The sequence below is a fragment of the Danio rerio genome, chromosome 8 (assembly GCF_052040795.2).
Source record: "Danio rerio strain M-AB ecotype USA chromosome 8, GRCz13ab, whole genome shotgun sequence".
Lineage (NCBI taxonomy): Eukaryota > Metazoa > Chordata > Actinopteri > Cypriniformes > Danionidae > Danio > Danio rerio.
In genome coordinates, this window is record NC_141028.1 from 11663692 (window position 1) to 11683040 (window position 19349).

The 19349-nt window shown below is 34.4% G+C and overlaps 1 protein-coding gene across 16 annotated transcripts in view; it reads left to right on the forward strand.

The window, feature by feature from the left end:
* Positions 1–19349, forward strand: part of gripap1 (GRIP1 associated protein 1) — a 99349-nt gene that overhangs the window by 74933 nt on the left and 5067 nt on the right. For all 16 annotated transcript variants that reach the window (XM_087263921.2, XM_087263929.2, XM_087263916.2 and 13 more), the window contains 1 exon segment: positions 10349–10518. In XM_087263921.2, coding sequence (XP_087120047.1) covers positions 10349–10518 — 170 coding nt within the window.

Here is a 19349-nt window from a genome sequence, read left to right on the forward strand (position 1 = left end):
TTATTTAGTAGTAAAATAGTCAACTAAGGTGGCAAAATTAGTAATATAATAAAGTATTTACTCACAAAGATGCCAACCAATTAAGGAGATGTGCAATTTTTGGTTGTTTGTGTATTCATACTGTAGAGTATGCCTCTACTTCTGTTTGCTTATAGGTATTTGTAAACTGCTGTAAAGTTTACAACAAGGATAATTTACTTGACATTTTCACATCTTTTTGGATCAAATTATAGAAAATAGTATCTATAACAGTATCAATAAGAAGCAGGATCGATAATCTGTATTGGAATCAATATCGTTATTGTTAAAATCTAAATCAGTGTTTCTCAACTACGTTCCTGGGGGAACACCATCTCTGCACATTTTCCATGTCTGATGTGGCTTTAGTTCACCAGCTCTGGCTGGCTGAGTTGTCATAGTATCTATAACAGTATCGATAAAAAAAAGGATCGATAATAGGAATCAATATCGAAATCGATAAAATTTAAATCAGTGTTTCTCAACCACGTTCCTGGGGGACCACCAGCTCTGCACATTTTCCATGTCTGATGTGGCTTTAATTCCAAAGCTCTGGCTGGCTGAGTTGTCATAGCATCTATAATTGTATCGATAAAAACAGGATTGATAATCGGTATTGGAATCAATATCAGTATTAATAAAATCTAAATCAGTGTTTCCCAACCACGTTCATGGGGGAGCACCAGCTCTGCACATTTTTCCATGTCTAATGTTGCTTTAATTCTACAGCTCTGGTTGACTGAGTTGTCAAAGTATCTATAACAGTATCAATAAGAAACAGGATCGATAATCGATTTTGGAATCAGTATTGATATTGATAAAATCTAAATCAGTGTTTCTCAACCATGCCATGTTCCTGGGGGACCATCAGCTTTGCACATTTTCCATCTCTCATGTAGTTGTCATAGAAGCAAAAACCTATTGGTGATTTAAAAGAAAAAAAGAGGAGGAGCTAGTTGATACGTCCCGCCTTTTCTTCATTTTTTTTATTGTGCAACCCTGATAAGTCCCACTTCATTTTCTGCAAGTTGTGACCTCAGCACTCTGTCGTAGTTCAGCCGAGCGTGTGATCAGGGATCCCCTGAGTCGTCAGTCGGGAACATCTGCGTGCCTTCAGTCTGCCTCCCACCCCTCATATTCATCTGCTTCCGTGACTTGGTTTTCTATGTTCAAAAGCACTGCTGATCCAACAGCGAAACTCTGTCTGCGAGAGCGCCTGGCGCCCTTCCACACTGTTGAAAGCCATCGGCCTGACATTTTCCAGCTATTAGAGCTGGGGAGTCCTCTTTGTAAATCTTCTTTGTGGATTTATCAAAGTGTCTTCATAGAGTGCTCGGCCCCTGCGCTCTAGCAAATTAGAATTAATGCCACTGATCAATATGGAAGAATTACTGGTTACAGACAGGTGTGCAGTTTTCCATTTGCAGTGTCATTAGCACAAACATTGATGTAGCCTTCGAAGGATTCGCTCGTCTTGTTCCCCAAAGAAGCAGATGCATTAACTTCAGTGTGAGTTATTCGTACTGGGAGGGAATAACACCACGGTGAAAGGAGACACTGCAAAATCACAAAATGAAAACTGCAATTTTTCCTTTTTCTAGATGGTAATAGAATTCTAATGAAGGAATGCTTGACTGTAATGAGTTATTTGGTTGCTATGCTAAGTAGGCAATGGTTATTGGAAAGTTTATTGAAACATAAAATAATAATTAAATACTAATCTCACTAATCCAGTTTACGGTTAATTATCGGGTAACGAGCGGTGGTTGTCGGTTGTAAAAATTAATCGAAATGAGCATCCCTTTAAAAAAATAAATTAATAAAAATAAATTATATATATATATATATATATATATATATATATATATATATATACACACACACATATATATATATATATATATATATATATATATATATATATATATATATATATATATATATATTTGTTTTTTTTTCTTTTTCTTTTTTCAGTTATATACAGTTGAAGTCAGAATTATTAGCCCCCTTCGAATTTTTTTCATCTTTTTTAAGCATTTTCCAAATGATGTTTAACAGAGCAAGGAAATTTTCACAGTATGTCGGATAATATTTTTTCTTCTGGAGAAAGTCTTATTTGTTTAATTTTGGCTAGAATAAAAGCAGTTTTTAATTTATTAAACACCCTTTTAGGGACAAAATTATCAGCCCCTTTAAGCTATATTTTTTTCTCGATAATCCACAGAACAAACCATCATTATACTATAACTTGCCTAATTACCCTAACCTGCCTAATTAACCTAGTTAAGCCTTTAAATGTCACTTTAAGCTGTATAGAAGTGTCTTGAAAAATATCTAGTAAAATATTATTTACTGTCATCATGGCAAAGATAAAAGAAATCAGTTATTAGAAATGAGCTATTAAAACTATTATGTTTAGAAATGTGTTGAAAAAAAATCTTTTCTCCATTGAACAGGAATTGGGTAAAAAATAAACAAGCGGTCTAATAATTCAGAGGGGCTAATAATTCTGACTTCAACTGTATATATATTACTTATTGTTGCTGCAAAATCATCAATAATGATTCTAAAAATGATGAGTGCAGAATTTTCTTTCATACTTTAATTTTTTTATACTGTAATATCATAGAAATTGGAATGGAAATTTTACTTGTAGGATTCTTTTTTTAACCTTTTTTTTTTTTTTAATTATGTTATAAATACATTGCCTCCTTGCTGAGCATAATTAGCTACTTTTAAAACAATAACAAACCTTTCTGTTTCCAAACTTTCGACTGGTAGTGTACATATTATTTATAACAACACTAAGTCACAGCGCTTGATTGTTCACCTTGTACAGCGTTCATTTTATCTTTCTTTATTAAGCTGGCAAGGTTAATTATCCTATACTCCAGATAAAGAGCAACGAGTGCGCTTTGCACCTTGTGGTGTTTGCTGTCAGGCTTCAGGAGAGAAGAAAATGTCACTCATGGCCTTCAAACGCCATGCATTCAAAGGTTGAACAGGCCTCTCGGGGGGGAAGTTAACATCTCAATTAGCCACGTTGCTTCACGTTCTACTTCATTTTCATGGCTTAGGGCTGTAGTGCCAGTTTGCTATGACCAGCAATGTCCGTGTGCTGTGCTAATATTGAATATGAGTGCAGCTCTTCTGTTAGCCTACTCTTGCTCCAATCTAATAAGGTTAAAGAGGCGTGAGATTGCTAGTGCTTAGCTTGACATACTATGATGTAACAATGCATTAAGCTCCTCAGCTAACTGTGACATGGCTTGTCATGAGAACAAGTCACAGTCGTTTGAGCGACTTAATGTTTTAAAAATCCAGGTTAGCATGCATCAATTAATTTGAGTATCACTGTTCTTGAAACGCATCAGAGCTGATTTGTTTAATTACTTAAGTGGCAGCTATGGCCAGGAAAATTATATTTTTTAACTTCTATGCTATTTTTGCTTTTTTTTTTTTTTTTTTTTTTGCTAAGTTTTATTCCCCCACTCTTGAAATATAATAATATAAATATACTATTTAAGTAGGTGCATAAAAGTTATTTACAATATTTTTATTTTTATTGAATTTTTTTAAAGAAATAGTTCTTTTAGCAAGTATAATTTTAGCAATGCTAACTTATATCAAGTAATTTATTCTGTTATTAACGTTTTGCAAGAGTTCATATTTTATGTTTCATTGTTTTTTACTTTAACCAAGACCATTCAGTTTCCAACATTCTTTAATATTTTTTTTTCTTGTGCTTTGCAAAAGAAATAAAATCATATCCACTTGTTAAGTGTGATGTCACGCGAAGCAGCTTCCGGGTCCAAGCGCATATCAAACTTTATGGTGAAACTCAACTAATGGTAATAATAAACTTTTTTTAAAGTGATGTAATACTTTTGAAAATCACGATTGTAATGTGCATGAGCAATATCACTAGAGTAGCCGTGTGATATGAGTGCTTTAGTGCCCCACCAGTGCTGATATACAGCCATATCACACTGCTACGAGTGTGATATTAAGTTTATACAACAGTTGGACGGCACAGTCTTATACATAAAAAAGAAAATCAAACACAGAGTCTAAAACCTTTTTGTATTGGGAACTACTTTCTTCCACCATTCATTCACATCTGCAGCTGACGTCAGAACAGCAGAAGTCGTTACTAATTCACCAACGTCACTTTAGAGCTAGTATTTGAATGATTCTCTATAGCGTTATGTGAAGCGGCGCTTCTGATGTGTGACCCCCTTAAGGTGATGACAAAACACCTGATTTTGCTCACATTATAAGATTATAAGGCTGAACGTGGCTTGAAATGCCATCCTTCTACAGAGATTTTTCCCTACAGTCTATTACAGTCTACAGTATTTCTCTGTTTCCGTCTGTATTGTGACGGGTGCCAGGTGTCTCAGCGATTACCCGGAGACTTTAAGGAATAAAAAAAGAAGACAGAAACTATTTCGCTCTTCCTATAGGCCTTTATGCGTTTCTCCCAAGGACTGTCGACTACATACATGCCAGTCAACGAAAATGAGTAGGCAAAAGGAAAAGAAAAAGACACTTAAACATCCGTCGCAAAATAAAATGTTACATTATTGAAATAAAAGAATGATACTGCGGTAGCGCGGCCATCACACACTTCTCCTCAGAGCTTGCTGATCTGAACTGAGCTCTCATACATGCGTGCTCTAAACAACCACAGAAATAGTCCTCTTAAAGGGGACATTTATACACAATACATATCAAACATTAAGCGACCGTTACAATATCACAATAATTAACCTCGAAAAAAACAGAGCAATCACTACCAGACTGCTGTTGTGTTTTCGATAAAGAGGGACGAGGCTGAATCCAGCTTCTTATTGACTCTATACAGTCCACCTTAAAAACCATGAGGCTTCCGTTTTTCAGCTTTTTATTTGCGCTCAAGAAAACACACTAAGCAAGGGCTCATTATGCGGTCCTGACGCCATCTTGTGGATAGACTACGTCAACTGTCTTTGGCCACCGACGAGCTCTCTCAGAAATTGTAAATATTCTAACAGCACTATTCTTACAAATAAACTGCATAGTTGCAATCTAAACAACTACGTTCTCGACTAAAAAGGCCTCAAAAGTTAATTTTGTTGTCTAACAACAGTAATATTTGTCAAACTGTAGCGTTTGTGCTTGTTGTTGGCTGTATGTGGGTGGAGTAATACACCACAGAGGTGAAGAGACCTTTGTGTGATGTTACTGTCAAAATGATGCACGGCTGTCAGCCAATCAGATTCAAGAACCAGACAGAACTGTTGTATAAATATTAGAGCTGTCAAAATTAGCGCGTTAACGCACGTGATTAATTCGAAATATTTAACGGGTAAAAAAAATAAATAAGGCAAATAACGCAAAATTTTTATTTATTTATTTTTTTTTCTTGTTGTGGCCGACGTGTGTTCAGGGCAAGTGTATCCATAGAGGTGACATAGGCCTTGGGCAGCAGAATAGTGAACGAACCCCATGGTCCTCACATTCATCCGCTACACCCACCCACTCCCTCACGGTCCTGCGCTTTCCATACAAATAAAACGGCGTGATTGCCATTTGCCTAGAGCGCCAGCTCAGCTGGCTCTGGTCCTGCATGTTTAACAAAGAAATTTGGCAAAGAAATTTGGATAAGACCAAGGACCCGCTTTTAGAAGGAAAGTTTCAGTATAAAACAATTAATGTCGCATCAGCAGGCTATTCTGCATTTCCTCCAGAGTTTCATGCAATTTCAGGTGTTTCATTTTTAATATCTAGACTTCAACTGCAGTTCACTCTCATTTAGCATATTTTAATTCAATTCAATTCAATTCAATTCAGCTTCTTTTGTATAGCGCTTTTACAATGTAGATTGTGTCAAAGCAGCTTCACATAAATGGCATAGTAACTGGAACAGGGTAGTTCAGTTTTTAGTGTTTAAGTTCAGTTCAGTTTAGCTCAGTTCAGTGTGATTCAAAATCATTACTGAGAGTTCAAACACTGAAGAGCAAATTCATCGATGCGTAGCTCTAATTCAGGATGTTTTAATGGATTTTCGTACCGCATGACGAACGGCAATAAAAACCTCCGCATTTCTGGACTTGTGTGTGTAAGATTATCAAAAATCGCTGCTTACATGGTAGACTCTTAATAAGTATCATCTTAATCATCAAAGCTGAGTATTGGTGTCCATGTGAATGAAAGTGCCAGATGAATTTCAAAAGGGGGCTAATAATTCTGACTTCAACTGTACATATAAACAATTTGTGCTTTTAAGTGTTGAATGTTGTAAAGTCGTAAACACCACATTGCGTTTAGGTTCCTTTTTTCTGATTGGATGTTGTGAGCACCTTATTTTTTTCCACAACCTGGTAAAAACCAGGCTAAAAGAAAATGTTGTTCTAACGTTGTGGAAACAGATATTTACGTGGTTACAACACTACGAAAAAAATGAAGTGATGTTTTGCATATTTTCTGTCACTTAAGTCAGCCACCTTTAGTTTTGCAATAAAATACCTGCACATTTTCTATTCTGCTTTATTTTACTGCTTAATATTTTAACATTTTTTAAACATTTAAACTTTAGATTCACAGGCAATATTTTCGACACATTATTAAAAATATGTGGCTAAGAAAAAGCTATTTTTTTATTTATTTATATTATTTTCTTGATTGGGTCAGTGAAAATTTTGGCAGGGCAAGTAAAAATCTGAACTACTGGTCCAATCGGGCCAGTAGAAAATATCCTTATGGTTGAACCCTGTGTTGTATAGTGATGGTTTGTTTCTGTAGACAGTCAAAAAAATTGCTTAAAGGGGCTTATAATTTTGACCTTAAAATGGTGTTTAAAATATTAAAAACAGCTTTTATTCTAGCCAAAATAAAACAAATAAAACTTTCTCCAGAAGAACAAATATTATCAGACACACTGTGAAAATGTCCTTGCTCTGTTAAACATCATTTGGAAAATACTTAAAAAAGATGAAAAAAATTCGAAGGGGGCTAATAATTCTGACTTCAACTGTGCTCTGTTAAACATCATTTGGGAAATATTTAAAAAAGAAATTATTATTCAGTTTACCTTAACTAAGATAAGATGGTGTTGGAAACAAAATTGAAATTGAAACACCCGCAGGAAGTGGCCCATTCCCCATGTGCTCCATCATCTGACCGCAGGTGTAAGAGGTTATTTGACAGCACTGTTTAGGGACACACTGCTGAGATGACCTTGAGTGTCTGCACTCAACCAGATGAAGTGAAAACCGAGAAAGAAGCAGCCCGATCGAACTTATTGCTTTTGCCCTTGACACGCAGAGGCCGGCCAGCTCGATTCCCTGTCCTGCCTCAGAGGAAAAAACTCCACTAAACTCTTTGACAGTTCACCAGAAACCTGACAACATCTTAGTAGCCAGCCTTTAAGGAGGCATCCTATTGAGCAGCTAAGATTCCCGCTTGCTTCCGTTAATCATCAATTAAGCAACATCTTTCATTTTTTAACACTCCAGCTTGTCCAGTTACAACCCCACACTGTTGTCCCCTGCTTACGGTCATTTCCGTGGTTGTGTGTTACTGTCACGAACTCGGTTGACAGACCTTGTCAGGCTATCTTTAATTTGACTCCATCCAGACTGTCAATCGCTCTGCTTTAGCCAGGGTTTCAATTTCGTGCGTGCTTCTATTGGAAATCCTAGAAATCCTGTAAAATTAATGACTATTTTTTTCACTCCTAGAAAACACATGAAAAATGAGAGAAAACAATTTTCATGGAAAAATCATGTTGTCCTGGAATATTATTATTTTGAATATAAGGATTGGGCATGTTACTTAAAGTAGTTAGTTAAAGTTACTAGTTACTACTCACAAATAGTGACTTAGTTAGTAACTGGATTACATCATTTAAAAAGTAACTTAAAAACCAGAGAAATTAACTATTTTGTTACTTTTAAAAAACTATAAATTCAATTAAATATTACTTTGTTACTTTAAAAAAGTAGTTAAAGTTCCTAGTTACTATTCACAAACAGTAACTGAACTAGTAATCGGATTACATCACTAAAAAAAAGTAATTATTACCAGAGAAAGTAACTGTTGGGTTACTTTTTAAACTGTATGTTACATTAAATGGACACTAAATTAAATAAAATATTACTATATTTTACTTAATGTAGTTAGTTAAAGTTACTAGTTACTATTCACAAATAGTAATTGCGTTAGTAACTGGATTACAAAATCAAAAAGTAACTAACTACTAGGAAAAGTAACTGTATGTACTTTTTAAAACTGTATGTTAAATTAATGGACACTAAATTAAATAAAATTTTAATATATGTACCTTAAAGTAGTTAGTTACAGTTGCTAGTTACTATTCACAAATAGTAACTGAGTTAGTAAGCAAATAACTGTTATTAGCAAAAATAACTGTTGTGTTAATTTTTAAAACTGTATGTTAAATTTAAATGCACACTAAATAAAATATTACTACAGTTAAAGTCAGAATTATTAGCTCCCGTTTGAATGTATTTTTTCTTTTTAAATATTTCCCAAATGATGTTTAACAGAGCAAGGACATTTTCACAGTATGTCTGATAATATTTTTTTTCTTCAGGAGAAGTCCTATTTGTTTTATTTCGGCTAAAAATAAAAGCAGTTATACTTTTTTTAAACACACTTTTAAGGACAAAATTATTAGCCCCTTTAAGCTATATATATTTTTTCGATTAGTCTAGAGAACCAACCATAGTTATACAATAACTTGCCTAATTCATTACCCTTACCTGCCTTGTTAACCTAATTAACTTAGTTAAGCCTTTAAATGTCACTTTAAACTATATTGAAGTGTCTTGAAAAATATCTACTAAAAAATAAATAAATCAGTTATTAGAAATGAGTTATTAAAACTATTATGTTAAGAAATGTGATGAAAATATCTTCTTTCCGATAAAAAAATTAAATTATATTTAACAAATTATATTAAAATTAAAATATTACTAATCAATTCTACACTATGACATGCTATATTGATGTTGCTGTGAGGCAAAATGAAAGAGATCTGTTCAATTTATTGTTTGATTGCAAATATTATCCTTTCTACAGTGAAACAATAAAACGTAGATGGCTTAGAACTGGCCAACAAATGAGTCTAAAAATAAATGATTATGTTTAAGAAATATAACAAAATATAATGTATAAATAAAACAGCATTGATTTTATATAAAAATATCATTGACATCTTTCTATGGTTGTAACATAGCTGATGATACAGAAATGTGCTTGTAAAGTAAGTAATTTTTATCAAAACATGCTAACATAATTGTCTTGTTTTGCTGCTTTTGATTATTTCTGTGTGTCTGAACAATGCTTAACTAATTTTAGTTGAGTCACCTGTGCTTTTAGCCAGTAATAATCAGTTATATGGTTGTCCCACCCCTACACACACTAACACATGCCTATCATTCTACCTACCTACCTACCTACCTACCTACCTACCGACCTGACTACCTACTTACTTACTTACTTACTTACTTACTTACTTACTTACTTACTTATTTACTTATTTACTTACTTACTTACTTAATTACTTCCTTAATTACTTACTTACTTACTTACGTACTTACTTACTTATTTACTTACTTAATTAATTACTTACTTACTTTTTTTTTTTTTGTGAACTATATCTTTAAGAAATGTCTTGGAAAATGAATAATAGGCACCCTGAATTAAATTGTGACTATAAGAAATACTGCTTAATTTGCATTGAGAAAATCTCAATAACCATGTATGATCATTATTTAGTCATATCACACAATAAAAGTGAATCTTTTACTAGATCACAGTGTTGCTGTATCCCAGACAGTCATCTTAAAGACTTCTAAAAGATGAATCACTGTTTGACCATCTACAATTAGGCATGGGTATAAACATTTACGATCATGATTCTCGTAGTACTACATCACACCTTCAGCATACATTAAAACCATTTGTTGTTTCCGTTTGCCATCTGATTTAGCATTTAAAACATGACGTCAGATTTACCAAGCAGACCAATCCTCTTGCAGCTCTTGTGAGTGTAGAACGGTGTTTATTTGGCAACTTTAAGATGTGTGTGTGGCTTTCGTCAAACCTGCGGATGATTGCACTCGAGGTGCTCGTAATGTTGTGGCGTGAAGCGAACTGCTTTCCTCCAAACGCAAGCACTCTGTATTCACTCAGCAGACACTAATGGCCCCCAGATACACATGGATTTATTCATAGATGTTGAGAGGGAAAACGGGGTTAAAAAGCATAAGCTGGATTGATTGAATGTTTGCATCTTTCTGTTTTTTTTTTTATATCTCAGATGTATCAGGAGGTGTTGGATTGGCTCATAGTGCTCAGCCTGACCGTGGAGGTTTGAGTTCGGTTCTGAGGGACTTGGTGAAACCCGGAGATGAGAATCTGCGCGAGATGAACAAAAAGCTGCAGAACATGCTGGAGGAACAACTGACAAAGAACATGCACCTACAGAAGGTAAAGAAAGAGATGAACAGCTACGGTTGAAGTCAGAATTATTAGCCCTCTTGAATTTTTAGTCCCCTGGATATTTATTCCCTAATTTCTGTTTAACGGAAAGATTTTTTCAACAAATTTTTAAAAACTATAGTTTAAATAACAAATTTCTAATAACTGATTTATTTGATCTTTGCCATGATGACAGTACATTTTACTAGATATTTTTCAAGGTACTAGTATTCAGCTTAAAGTGACATTTAAAGATTTAACAATTAGGTAAATTAGGCAAGTTATTGTATAGCCGTGGTTTGTTTTGTAGACAATCAAAAAATTGCTTAAGGCGGGGAATAATATTGAACTTAAAATGTTTTCAAAAAAATTTAAAACTGCTTTTATTGTAGTCGAAATAAAACAAATAAGACTTTCTCCAGAAGAAAAAATATTATAGAAATAACTGTGAAAAATTCCTTGCGCTGTTAAACATCAGTTGGCAAATATTTGAAAAAAGAATAAAAAAATCACAGTAGGGATTATTATTTTGGTAATTTTGACTTTAATTGTACAGTATAGTATTATGTGACTGTAAAGCTCATTTTAGGTTGCAAGCTTGTTATCAAAGGCATTTATTAATATCAAATGGAGTCCATGCAAACAGAAAACCGAGTTAATGTCAGCAGAATTTGAACATCACAACAAAAATAATATTTCAATACACACAAAAATAACAACAGCTCTGTTTCACCGTTTTTGCCTTTTAGCAGTGCATTTAAGATGACAAGTTTTTCTCTTTCTTTCTTTCTTTCTTTCTTTCTTTCTTACTTTTAAAAATAAATATATATATTTTTTTTCATCTCTTTAATTAAATCAGCCCATACAAATATGCACTTAAAGTGTCCATTTAAATATTCAAATGAAATAGAATTATTCTTAAAAATAATTAATTATTCTTTCATTTTAATTTTGTCTGCTTGTTTTTTGTTCTCATCTTTTAGATTTGTTGGGTTCTAGAATGTATTTCATATTTTATAATTTATATTTCAATTTTAGTTTTGTTTTATATTTTTTATATATTGTTTTATCTTTGGTTTTTGTTTTTGGTTTCTTTCTTTCTTTCTTTCTTTTTCTTTCTTCTTTCTTTCTTTCGTTGTTTCTTTTTTATGTTTTTTTTTTCTTAAATTAAATCAACCCAAACTAATATACACTTAAAGTATTAAATATTCAAAAATCTATTTGATCTATTATCATTATTATTTCTTAATAAAACCATTTAATAAATAAAATAACATATACGTGTCAACACAGGAGTGCATCCATATGAATCGCAGTTTCAGTTCAGCTTCAAAAGTCTCTACATGATCCCAACCCAGTTTTATAGGTCCTCCAAACATAATTTCGAGATCAATTCCACAAGGGAATGACTTAGGTAAAAAAGGCATTAGGTAAAGGTGACAGATAAGAAGTTTGTTGCAACGGTCTTAATGAAATCCCTCACCTCAGGGTTTTTTCCCTCTCAGGGACACTCTTAAGTTAAATTACTGAAGGAATTTCATGCAAGCGGGTACAGGTGTCGATTGTAAATGACGTCACTTTCTCTCCAAGTGCAAAGTGCAAGTGCAAATCTGCAACCCGACTCTATTGGTTTGGTTTAATTTTCATTATGCATTTAGTGATTTCTAGTTTTATATTGGTATATAGCTTTTATGTTTATATTTTTGGGTTTTGCTTGGTCTGTTCTATTCTGATGTTTTCTTTCTTTTTTTGTTGTTGTTTTTAACACTTCTTGCAAACACAAAACAATCGATTTTTTATTTCAGTCAAGTCGTCTTGTCTCCTAGTAATAGCCAAGTTTCATGACATACCATTGATTGAGGGAAAAAAAAACTTGAATTTGAAGCTTTTTGAAAAGTAAAGAGCCGATTCGTGTTGAGCAATGACTCATTCAGGTGAGAAGAGGTGAACTGACCGCAAGATTTCCACCTGCAAGCAGAGAAGTGGCTGTAGTCACTCAGAAAGTGTGATCATGTGTTTGGACTGTGTCTGTGTGTATGTATGGTGTGTGTGATGGTGTGTGTGGGTGGTTTACTGTCATACGGGTCTGAGACTCCACTGAGAGGTCTTATTCATCAGCAAGCAGAGGGGGTGGTGGGAGTGTTGTTAATGCTAAAACGTTTCTCGGAGCAGGAATAGAAAGTGCACGTCAGGCAGCCTGCGGGGCAATGCGTTTGATGGGATCACACCATCACACAGATTGACTAATGACAATTAACCTCTCACACCCCTCCTGATATTTTCAGAGCCACACATTGCTAATGGGAGGTTTGTTCCTGCAGTGAAGCCATGTGTTCGTTTGTTTGAATTGCATGTATTATGTGTTGCCCATAATATGCATGCATAGAATAATTAGCACGAGTAAAGATTATTATGATAAACGTTTAAATATCTTCATATCCAGTTGAAGTCAGAATTATTATCCCCCCTGAATTATTAGCCCATCTGTTTGCCCCCACCCCCCCATTTTCTGTTTAACGGAGAGAAGATTTCTTCAATACATTTCTAAACATAATAGTTGTAATAACTCATTTATAATAACTGATTTATTTTATCTTTGCCATGATGACAGAAAATAATATTTCACTTGATATTTTTCAAGACACTTCTATACAGCTTAAAGTGACATTTTAAAGGCTTAACTTGGTTAATTAGGTTAGTTAGGCAAGTTAGGGTAACTAGGCAAGTTATTGTATAACAATGGTTTGTTCTGTAGACTACTGAATGAAAACATAGCTTAAAGGGGCTAACCATTTTGACCTTTAAAAATGTAAAAACTGCTTTTAATCTAGCCGAAATAAAACAAACAAGACACCGCATAAGCAGCGCACTAAACTCCCACGGCCGTTAGTAAACCATTCAAAAGAGGCGCCTCTCAACGCATAAAGCACGTTCAGTGTGTTCGGCCCCTTGCACAATTCCTTCATGGTGTCCCAACAAAATTCGATCAAGTTACCTTAATTGTTTTTATAAATGTAAATGGATTGAACTTAAAACAATCAAGTTGTCTTTACTGTGCATATTATACAGTATTTACTATTACTATCAACATTGTGAACATTAGATTTTTTTATCAATGATTTTCACTTGTATATTTGAGCCTTCACTGTAAAAAATGCCAGGTTACACAATTCCTAACAAGTTATCTTAGTTGTTATTATAAATTAAAGTGGATTGAACGTAAAACAATTAAGCTCACCTAATGTTTACATTCGTAATATTTATATTTTTTGCTAATTAATAAACTCATGTGGAACTCTGAATCTGCTTCTCATTTCATTCTGTCCACTGGTCATGGTCGCATAATGTGAGAGCCTTTATGAATGATCAAATGAAATACGTGGTTTTCCAATATGGCTACTCAGGGTGTTGAAATATAATTGGCTAAACTGGCAGTGGGCAGGTTAAAAGAACCAAAACAAAGACAGACCGCCTGGCATGTAACTCCAATTTTCAAAGCAGAATATCTGACTTTAGCTTTGTTTTTCAGATAAACAAGAATGGGCACTTGGCATGTTTCTTAACTATCTGCAAACATATTATGGTATTTTTATGCTTTAGAGGAGTCAAAAACTTGCATACAACACCTATAATGTACAATGTGCCTACATTGTGGAAAAAATGAGAGCTCAATTACATGAAACAAACATGAATATGAAATTAATCTTGCTAAAATTCATGCATTCATGTTATACAATCCAGTGTGCTTATTTATAGCTGAATATCTAAAAATGTGTTCAATATTACATAACCATTTAGTAACGCCTGTCTTTGTATAATCCGGTAATTTAAATACAAATATGTGCTTGGTTTCATTTGAATGTCCTTCTCTGTTTATATGGATGCAAACCAAAAGACATTCCTATAAAATGAATAATTCCAGCATCAGTGGAAAAACAGCAGCTTCACGTTATATAAGTCTGGAGTTAAAAACAAAAGACTCGCAACACTAATGCATTATGAATTTGATTGGACGAGCCACGTTCTGCCACTTCGCATCCGTTACATTCTTTATTAATGCCCCGATATGTGACGTTTGGTGCTCTGTTTTCTTTTTTTGTGAATGCGAATAAAATCCTTGCTGTGGGGGCGTTCAAGCCCATGTGAGGCCTGGAAACAGTCTGGATCTTGGCGGAGAGCATCTTGTGCAAGTGTGTGTTGGTGCCCATAGGGAGTTGTAGGTTACAAAAACACCCTGCCATAACCTTGGCAGAGACAAACGATGCAAACTAAGACCAAGATGGAGTGACGATCCCTCTGTAAAACTAGTCCATGACTAAGAAAAAGGAGGTTTGCATTGCAGGAAACTTTCTGAATTGGTTCACAAACATCTTGAGAAGCTTATTTCAAGTTTGGTCCAGGATAGTATGGTATGTTTGCAGTGAGTATGTTTACATGGACACCAACACTCTGATTTAAACACGATTAAGACAATACTCTAAAAAACAGAACAATTTAAGAATTTATTTTTTAATTGATTATTATTAAATTATACTATCTTTACAGCAAATTGTACATATTATTTTGCCTAAATTCAAAGTTTTTCAATATATTTCATAATACATCCATCTTCTATTGCATAAGTATACAATAAAAAAAGTTTTGAAATATTCTAAAGTTACGCTTTATTTTAATGCTCCCCTTTAGATAATCTACAACCACATTTCATCTAGTCTTATATTATATTATATTATATTATATTATATTATATTATATTATATTATATTATATTATATTATATTATATTATATTATATTATATTATATTATATTATATTATATTAGTGGTCTACTAAATGTTTGCAATTTAGGGATGCACCAAAATGAAAACTATAATAATAGTAATTAATAATAATAATTACTTTCATTTGTATAGCACTTTTCTGGACACTCAAAGTACTTAACACATTTTTGGGGGGAATCTTCTCATCTAACACCAGGCCATGATAGCTAGTGGGCAAATTTGGGCAGGATGGTTAAACCCATACTTTTTTCGGAGGACATCCTCGGATTTTTAATGACCACAGCGAGTCAGGATCTCGGTTTACATCTCATCCGAAAGACGGCGCTCACTAACAGTATGGTGTCCCCTTCACTATATTGGGCCATTAGGACCCACACAGACCCCTGAGTGCCCTCTGTCATTTTAAATATACACTTTTAATAATATAAATAATTTTTTTTTACAACTTTTTAAGTTTAACCCAGTAACTTAAATTATACCGATTTAAAATAAAAAATGCACCAGTCATTAAAATAATGTTTTAATAACAGTTAAAATTTTTGTCAAGCAGTGTCATTTTTTACCAGCATTGCCATGACAACAAACTAGTGCTATTGCAAGCAGCAATAACAAGTATACTACATAGAAATGACCTGTCAGTGTGTTATTTCAGCTAACTTTGTACAACTCCTATTTCACCTAAACCCAAAAATGCTGTTTTGGGCCGATAATTTCTGGTGTCCACAAATTCGATACATCCTTACTGCCAATATTATATTTTGATGGCCCCCATTCGACTGTGTGTAACTTTATAAATATATGTTACGTTATCCCACTAACAGTCCATCAATACCCTTATAACGTTAGTTAAAGTGCAGTTAAAAAGTTCTAGACAACAGAATGTGGAATGTAAGTTACTATCAAAGTAAAATGTAAACTATAATATTTCTTTCTGTTAATTTTGGGAGCTAATTTGACAGAGCAGGCTTTCAGTGGACAAGCTGTAACTACAGACCAAAATGTCTGCCTGATGTAGACTTGCAGCATCTTTCTCTCTCTAATCCGCCAAGCTTATGAATATTTACTGGCAGTTGGGTCCGCCAGTCCAGAAACAAACAGTCCACTTAATATTTGATGGGTTTTCTTGCTTTAGAGTGAGCACACTGTGCATGCAGCGCTGCCTCTGCTGTGTGCTTTTGTGAGAGAATGAAAGTATAATACTGTGTGTGATTGCAGCCGAACTCAGGCCTGACTGCCTAATGGCTCTTTCATACCTTTCAGCTCTAAATTCCAAATTTTTGGAGAGATATTCTGGGTTGCTTTCAAGCTTATGTGTAAAGCCTCGCAGGAGGGCAACGGTGTAAATAAACATTTACTGTGTTCCACTACCACACGGGCACTGTTATAATGATGTATTTTGATCATTTGGATCACAAGTAGATGGAGACACATTCCCATTTACACCTAGAGTTTTAAAGACCCCTTAAGCTGCGACTGTTTTTTCTTTCGTAGTGTGACGCAGATCCTAACAGAATAGTAATCAGGGGCGTGGCTTGTTTTTTTTCTACTGTGAGCTGATTGGGTTTAGTAAAGTATGCATTTCATTCACAAAGATCGGGAAATGGGTTTTAGAAGAGTTATTACAACCTAACAGACACCTCCTCACCATTTCTGTTTGATGTCAAAACTGACATTTGTAGGGGCATGGTTAAGTATGTTAGCGACGCCCAATACCTCAGACAGACTTAGGGCGTACTCGCACTATGTACAGTTGTCTCGAACCAAGCCAAAGCACGCTTGTCCCCTCTCCCATCTCCACTGACGGCCCGCACTCACATAACAATCGGGCCTGGGCACGCTTACGCCATGGATGCTGCGCTGTTCAGTAAGCGCTCTCGCTCTGCACAGTGGACATTTCTCTAGTTATATCGCTTTAGTCCTTAGGGATGTGGTGAAACGCAGTCAGATATTTTGCCGAACAGATCAGCCACTTTTGACGCTCATAAACAATCACAAAGCCCTCGTGCTGCAGGAATTAGGAGGTTTGCTGAAGGTGCGCAGCTGTCGTGCAGTGAGGGGTTTGTGTATTAAACAAACTACGGCAGTTTGCGTTCACTGAATAGTAAGAATGATTATTAAATCCATATGAAACCCTTAAAAGTCACATCTCGCTTTCAGTTTCGGGCTCAAGTGAACCGCGCTCAGGCTTACCTCTTCCAACCGGGCCAGAGCCAGCCAAGTAAACACTGCCTGAGCCAGATTCAGCGCACTCACACTTGTCAAACGATCTGGGAAACGGGCCTGGGCACGGTATGGATAGCATAGTGTGAGTAGGCCCTTAATCTGAGATTTAATTTAACTGAAAAAAAACAACAAGTGCATATTCAAATTAGGCATGGGACAATAACCGTTTTCAAGGTATACCGCGGTTTGGAAAAGTCAAGTTTTTAAAACTTCCCAATTTTTCTGCTATACCATTCTTAAGGTATGTGTAACATATTTTTTTTAATACAACAGTATCTCCAACAGAAAAGATTTCCAAAGATACTATTTTATATTGTAAAGAAATTAGTGTTTTTGAAACAAAGACCGCAGAAGTCAATGATTAATTTGAATTATTTACCCTGACATGTTTACTGTCCCAAAATACTATAAATGTGTCTCAAACTAAAATATATTGTGTTGAAGAGGGGAAAAAGTTGTTGTTTTTTACCCAGAAAATTCAAAATAACTTATTTTAGAGTAGTAATCACAATACCGTGATACTGTAATTTTTTTTTTAATCCAATGTTATCATACCGTCAGAATCTTATACTGGCCCATGCCTAATTCAGATTTCAGTTAAAGATTACAAGGGCAAACTATTTTTGTTTCTTAATAACATGCCCAAATGAATTGGTTACCACAAAACTAGCAATGTGAGCTTGCAAAATCATATGGTTAGTTTTGATTTCATCTGTACTTTTGTCTTGTTCTTGTTTTTTAAATATTTATTTGTTGTTGAGGGATTTGGCTATTTCCATGTGTATTATAGTCTTTTTATCTAATATGTGAAATAAGCTAAAACTTTATCATACATGAATGCCATGTTCCCATAATCTTTTAGGATTGGGTTAGTTGGTTTAGAGTAGGTGGTCTTTAACGACTGTTTGATTGCATTTGACCTTAATTCTTTTACTCTGAAAGCAATGTGGTTTAATGCGTTTTCAACTACCTCTGTGAAAGGCCAAATGTGGACAAGCTCAAAACTTTTCAGACCCAGTTTTAGGACCCAGGGGCTAAAAATGGATTATATAATTTATGTTTTCATTTGAAAAGGCTCAATATCATATTACAGTTACATTTTTAGGGCTTGCATGATTATATATTCACACAATGAAAATACTTTTTTCTTAATCTTTCTTTTACATTCATTTTCCTTTTTAAAAATACTATTGCGTCATGTTGATTTAGAATATTCACAATGTATAGCAGCCATGTAAATGTGAAAAAATCCAATCAATGCTTCTGAATGAGGAGATTTGATGATAAATTTGTAGTGAAGTTACTAAATACTGATCATTTTTAGCTGTGATCCAGAATAAATCAAATCCAGTGACCTTAAATAATTATTACATCTGGAAGTCTTGACGGAAATATTAAAAAACCTAGAAGACTTGATGTAATCATTAGATGATTGCAACTTCTCTTATCTACCCATTGCTTTTCACATGTTTCTATAGACATTGCTGTTAGTAAATACCACTAACACACATAAACACCATTTTGACATGAATAGAAGAATTTTTAAACCACTTGGTTTATGAGAACACAGATCATTATGGACCATGGCTGTGTCCAAAATTGCATACTTCCATACTATATAGTACACCAAAAACAGTATGCAAGCCGAGTAGTATTTCAGAATTCAAAGCATTCGAAAAACATTATGCAAGAAGTACCTGGATGACCTTCTACTTCCGGTAAGATTCCGAAGTGTGCATCCGATGTTTGCTACGATATACCATGAGAATTTGTGAATGGGAGTAAATTTACGTAACGGATGTGGGTAAGTCATGTGATAATGACTAGTATGAAAG